Genomic DNA, 5,613 nt, shown 5'->3' with positions numbered 1-5,613 from the left:
AATCATCTCGAGAAGTTACCACCACGGCTCCACTTGGTTTAATTCATATGGATCTCTTTAGACCCAGGGTAATGTTCCACAACAAAAAAAATTACCTCTAAAATTTTGGGGAGAAGTTGTCTTTACAGCCTTCTGCTCACGAACCCTAAATACTCCATATGAGTTATGGTATGGTAAGAAACCTAACTTGCATTATCTTCGTGTGTCTGGGAGTAAGTGCTACATTCTCAAGGATCGAGAACAAAGAGGGAAATTTGACTCAAAAAGTGACGAAGGTATTTTCCCTGGCTATGCATCTGACAGTCGTGGTTTTAGAGTATACAATCTCACAACTCATGTTATGATGGAATCGGCAAATACTATCGTAGACAATATGAAAGATTTTCGTCATGATGACTCTCCTGCTGAGTTGTCTCCTTTGGAGAAACTGAGAAAGTCAAAGAAGATCCAGAATGGGTGGAAGTTGTACCAACGGTTACCGATCCTGATGTTTCTGATGACGACAAGAAAATCCCTAATCAGGGTATTCCTGTTGAAATTTCCACTCCACAACACTCGTGGGTTCAGAGGAATCATGATCCTGACAATATTATTGGAGGTACCGAATCCACTGCTAAGATGAGAAATCAACTTCAAAATATTTTCAATTTTGGATGTTATCTCTCGCAAGTGTGGAACCCAAAAACGTTGATGAAGCTCTTAATGACCCCTTTTGGGTAAATGCTATGCATGGAGAGATAAATCAGTTTAAAAGACAAGATGTATGGGAACTCGTACCTTGTCCCTCTAATATCAATTTTGTTGGTATAAAATGGATATTTAAGAACAAGTCAGATGAATTCGGTACAGTAGTCCGAAATAAGGCAAGACTTGTCGCTCAAGGATACTCACAGATTGAAAGGATTGACTTTGACGAAACCTTCTCTCTTGTTGCACGCACCGAGTACATAAAACTGTTATTAGATCATGCTTGTTTTCTCAAGATTAAGCTATTTAAAATGAACGTAAAATCTGCATTCTTAAATGGGTTCCTAAAGGAAGAAGTCTACGTTGCTCAACCTAAAGGTTTTGAAAGTCCAAAATATCCCGATCATGTCTTTAAGCTCAAGAAGACAATATATGGATTAAAACAAACACCTTGAGCATGGTATGAAAGACTTACTACTTCGCTTCTTAGGAAAGGGTTCTCAAGAGGTGGAGCAGATAAGACATTGTTTACCAAATTGAGTGGAAAGGACGTCCATATTGCTCAAATATATGTAGACGATATAATCTGAGGTGGAGCAGATAAGACACCGTTTACCAAATTGAGTGGAAAGGACGTCCTTATTGCTCAAATCTATGTAGACGATATAATCTACGGATCTACTTCCGAGAAACTTGCCAAAGAATTTCAAACTTCTCTTGGTAAGGAATTCGAGATGAGCAATGTTGGGGAGTTAAGATTCTTTTTGGGTCTACAAATTCAACAACATAAGGATGAAATTTACATTTCTAAAGAAAAATATGCAAAGGATCTTATTAAAAGATCCGGTACTGAGAAAAGTACTCCTAAGCTAACTCCCATGCCCACTATTGGGAAGCTACGTAAAGATGAAAAAGGTATTGATGTTGATCAGAAATTATACAGGTCCATTATTGAAGTCTTCTATATCTAACTGCAACAAGACCATATATCGCCTTTAGCGTTGGTTGTTGTGATAGATTTCAAGTTAAACCAAAAAAAATCTCATCTTGCAGCTGCTAAAAGGATCATATATACGATATATACAACAAACTATCGGTTATGACCTCTCTTATACTTTTGATACTAACACTGATCTTACAGCGTATTCTGATGCAAATTGGGCAGGTTGTGTAGAAAAGATAGAAAAAGTACATCAAGAGAATTTTACTACGTATGAATAAATCTTGTTGCTTGGCATAGCAAGAAACAAAACTCACAATCTCAATCGACATATGAACCCGAATACATTGCTGCAGGTTCGTGTTGTACTAAACTTTTATGGATGAAACAAATACTTCTGATTATGGAATCAATAATTGAACAATGAAATCTTTTGTGACGTGTCGAAGATGATTCTTATTGAACGAACGTGTTGAAATACTTTACACAGACTGATGCTGACATAATTGATAGTTTAATACACTATTATAACTTTATTAAAATAGAAAAAATAAGATACAAGAAGAAAAGCACCGAACAAGTGCAGCAAACAGTAACGGTCAAGCCAAGAAGAAAGCAAAAGTATGACCGCTCCATAAAACCAAAAAGAAACCAAACAAACTACCAAAGAAAAGTAGAGAGAAACCATGTCCAAAGCATTATTTAGTTTTTACTAATTACATATATATGCTGAATGCTCAAACAATACACCATTCCTTTCCTAACTCTGCCCTCAGCTGTAAAATTTCATTTTCTGGCAGAATTACTGTTACAGTCCTTCCTTTATTACTTGGACCTGGAAGTACTAATACCAACCCTGAATTTGCTACTCCCTCGACCATATAGTTTGCAAAAACCGGCTTATGTCCTTTCAGTTCCATTTCATAGATTTCAGACTCTTCCAAATCTAGAAAAGTCAGGTTTGCTCCATACACAACAAAATCTGACAAACGTCCATCTTTCTCTATCACTTGATCCATTTGGCATTTCTCATGTGTTGTTTGATCCAGCATCAGTCCTGCCAAGTCACTCGGATTCGCATCCTTGACTTGACACTCAGCCTTTACAGTTCCAAAAATCTGGTTGTTTCCTGAATGCGAATTATTTACTTTATAGCAATTTCGACAAACAGTCACAACCTGTGGTTCGACTTCTGTTCTGATTTTAGCCAAAGTTTTCCAAATGATTGCAGAAAGGCATTCAAAAGTTGGAATTTGACGAGCTTTGCATTGACCACTGATCTTCAACAATATATTTTCCAGTTTTGTTGCATTAATTTGGAAACAGAATGTAATCATATTAGAGTTATTCACAAATTTCCAATAGTCACCGACCGGATTAACCCGTCTGGAGAGTGGCTGGAGATCCACGAAAGATCGTTTTCCTTCCATCTTTGTTTTGGATTCAAGTTTTTGCAGATTATGTGGCGGATGACCGGTAGATACCAGTTGTCCCCAGGAGTTGATAAGATGTGAAGCTAAGAATGCATCACCAAGAACATGAGCCCAGCTTAGCCCTATTGACATTCCCCCACATTTGAACCAAGTAAACTGATCAAAAACACAAAGTGTACAGGTTAGCAGAGTCCTACACTAATCGTATTTAAAGTAGTTTTGTTTTGGAGGGCATTTTAAGATTGGTTGACTCCATGGACAGGACCCTGCATTATATTGACTTGTCATCTTCTCCACTTACCACTTTGGTATGCTTAACTTCGAGTGTAGCTTTAAAAAAGTGGCAAATTATTAAACCTGTCTATTTTGTTAATGCAAATTAGGTGAGACATCGTACGTCGTAAGAGTTTTAAACATAAATCCCATGTTCTCGATATCACAGATATCTATCAAATCAATAAAGGCTATTTGGGTCACTGGGTTTCAAAATAAATGCTATTTGGAGTATATCCTAGAGTCCTAATATGGTTAGCTAGAGGCATTACTGATAATACCATACAACTTCTGTTCTCTTAACTCGGATGCTACTAGTACCTAAATTAAGGTCATGCTTAGTATCCTATTTTTAGAAAAAAATTCTCCAAGCCAGGAAGTTTGAAGAATCGAATTCGAGGATTACTACCCTCCTCCTAAGTTTGAAACAGCTTGTTTACAGCCCTAGCTACTTATAGCACAAAGTCTAAGATCGACATGTAGCTGCCGTGAAATGGCGTTGAGCTGAACAAACTTTAAGCCATATATAGCGATCGACCATGTCAATTTGTGGGAAACTCTTATATGAATGGTTTCAAATTCTAGAACCATGTCTCTATCTCTATATATCTTTAACCATACGATTCTTTCACAAGGGTTCAGACTGTGCTAGTATATGTATATCCAAAAAAAGTCAAGTGAAGAATTAGTAATACCTGAACAAGAATTGGAGGAGAAATAGCTAGTTCAGGAGTACCAAGAACCTGGTTATATACAAGAAGTTTATGAAGAGAACAATCCTTCATCTCTAGACACTCATCTATCGTGTACTTACACTTAGCTTCAATTATTCTCACACCGCCATCGTTACATTTGATATACGGTCTTCGACTAGATTCATCAGATCTTCGAAACCTTCCACAACACATATTAAAGCTGTTAAACAGTGTAAACATCGCTTCTTTGATGTTGTAGATAGTGAGACCTTCAACTGCTTCCTTTGGAAAGAAATACAATCCTAGTAGATAATGTAATTTCATAGCCAAATCAACATTAGTTGGTTCGTAAGTAACTCCGGATTCAGTGACATTAGCCGGTCCAACTGAAGATAGTTTCAAGTCGTAGACCGGGTTTTCATGAACCTCATTTTCAACTGCATGAATAGAAGTACTCATCCCTAACAATCTACAGAGATCGAGAGAGTTGAGAGAGATAGAAATCAGATGCATAGTTTGTATAGCCTTTCTTCAACTTTTATAGGATGGAATGAGGATATGTACTCAACTAGCTGGTTAGGTATACATCCTCATATTCATTCAATGCGGATACCCAGTTTTTAAGAAATAATATCTAGTACTGAAAAAGGATGTGTACGTATATAACAGCTATAACTAGTAATAATATGTTAACGTAAGAAGAACAATGGCAAAACTCGTCCATATTGCTGTATCTGTTTTTCATGTTAGTGACGGTAAAATGGTAAGTCTAAGCTGCATTAGCTAATATATATTTATGGACTTATTAGATTCAAATGGATATAATGTAGTTTGATCAGTAAAAATAACTTTGCATGCTGCAACAGTACGTACTACACAAATTAAGGTCAGCAAATCCCTCTTTTAGGAGAGTATTTTCCCTTGGTCTTTATTGCACATGCTAAAGATGATGCATGGGGCTAGTTACACAGACTAGTGGTCCAATAAAGATTAAAGACTAAGGATATATGGACGTAGAAAATGACTAATTACTAATTAAACAGTTAAATAGAGGTTAGAGATTAACTACTGTCTCGTAGGGATACATTACTTGTACTATGTAACTTTGTTAGTTAGGTTTACAGTTACATGATTATGGGTAGCTGTAACCATGCATCAAGATGTTTCTTCTGTGGATGAACTTGACAGTTGAAACTTCACCTAAACACGGTTAATCCTATCTCACGTTTGAGCTTTAGTTATCTCTTTATTAGATTTGGTGTGGCGTGTGCGAGGAATTGCAAAGGAGCTAATTCCAATTTCCTTCACAAGCCTAATGGGTACAACAAGTAATGAGTACGTCAACATGTTTCTTGTACGGAAGAATAGAGTGTTGAGGCAGATCATTTCCAATGGGTACAACATATATCAGATTCCTACAAGCTGACAGGGGGAACAATAATGCTAAGTCACACGATAGTGAAAGAAGCAGCTAAGTTGGATCGTCGAGTGGCTCGGAGAGGGTGACTATACCGGCGAGGAAAATAACACAGCAGTTGTCATACTTAGACATCTAAAATACAAAAAGTGAAAAAGAATCGGTTGA

At 36.9% G+C, this 5,613-nt stretch overlaps 1 protein-coding gene across 1 annotated transcript; it reads right to left on the bottom strand.

Moving 5' to 3' along the window:
- Positions 1 to 2,364: 2,364 nt before the first annotated feature.
- On the bottom strand, positions 2,365 to 4,487 carry LOC113294340 (protein ECERIFERUM 26-like). The gene is made up of 2 exons (XM_026542731.1): positions 4,029 to 4,487; positions 2,365 to 3,216 (listed from the first exon to the last, which is right to left on the bottom strand). Exons 1-2 carry the CDS (start codon positions 4,485 to 4,487, stop codon positions 2,365 to 2,367), a joined length of 1,311 nt encoding a protein of 436 aa, XP_026398516.1.
- Positions 4,488 to 5,613: the final 1,126 nt, after the last annotated feature.

This window comes from Papaver somniferum, chromosome 7 (assembly GCF_003573695.1).
Source record: "Papaver somniferum cultivar HN1 chromosome 7, ASM357369v1, whole genome shotgun sequence".
In the NCBI taxonomy this organism is placed as follows: domain Eukaryota; kingdom Viridiplantae; phylum Streptophyta; class Magnoliopsida; order Ranunculales; family Papaveraceae; genus Papaver; species Papaver somniferum.
This window is presented reverse-complemented; position numbering and strand designations above follow the sequence as displayed.

What these genes read in the sequence shown, in the direction of transcription:
- LOC113294340 (XM_026542731.1), bottom strand. Translation starts at nt 4,487, where the DNA reads ATGAGTACTTCTATTCATGCAGTTGAAAATGAGGTTCATGAAAACCCG. An exon ending in CTCCTCCAATTCTTGTTCAG is followed by an intron (nt 3,217 to 4,028) that starts GTATTACTAATT and finishes GTTTTTGATCAG; the next exon opens with TTTACTTGGTTCAAATGTGG.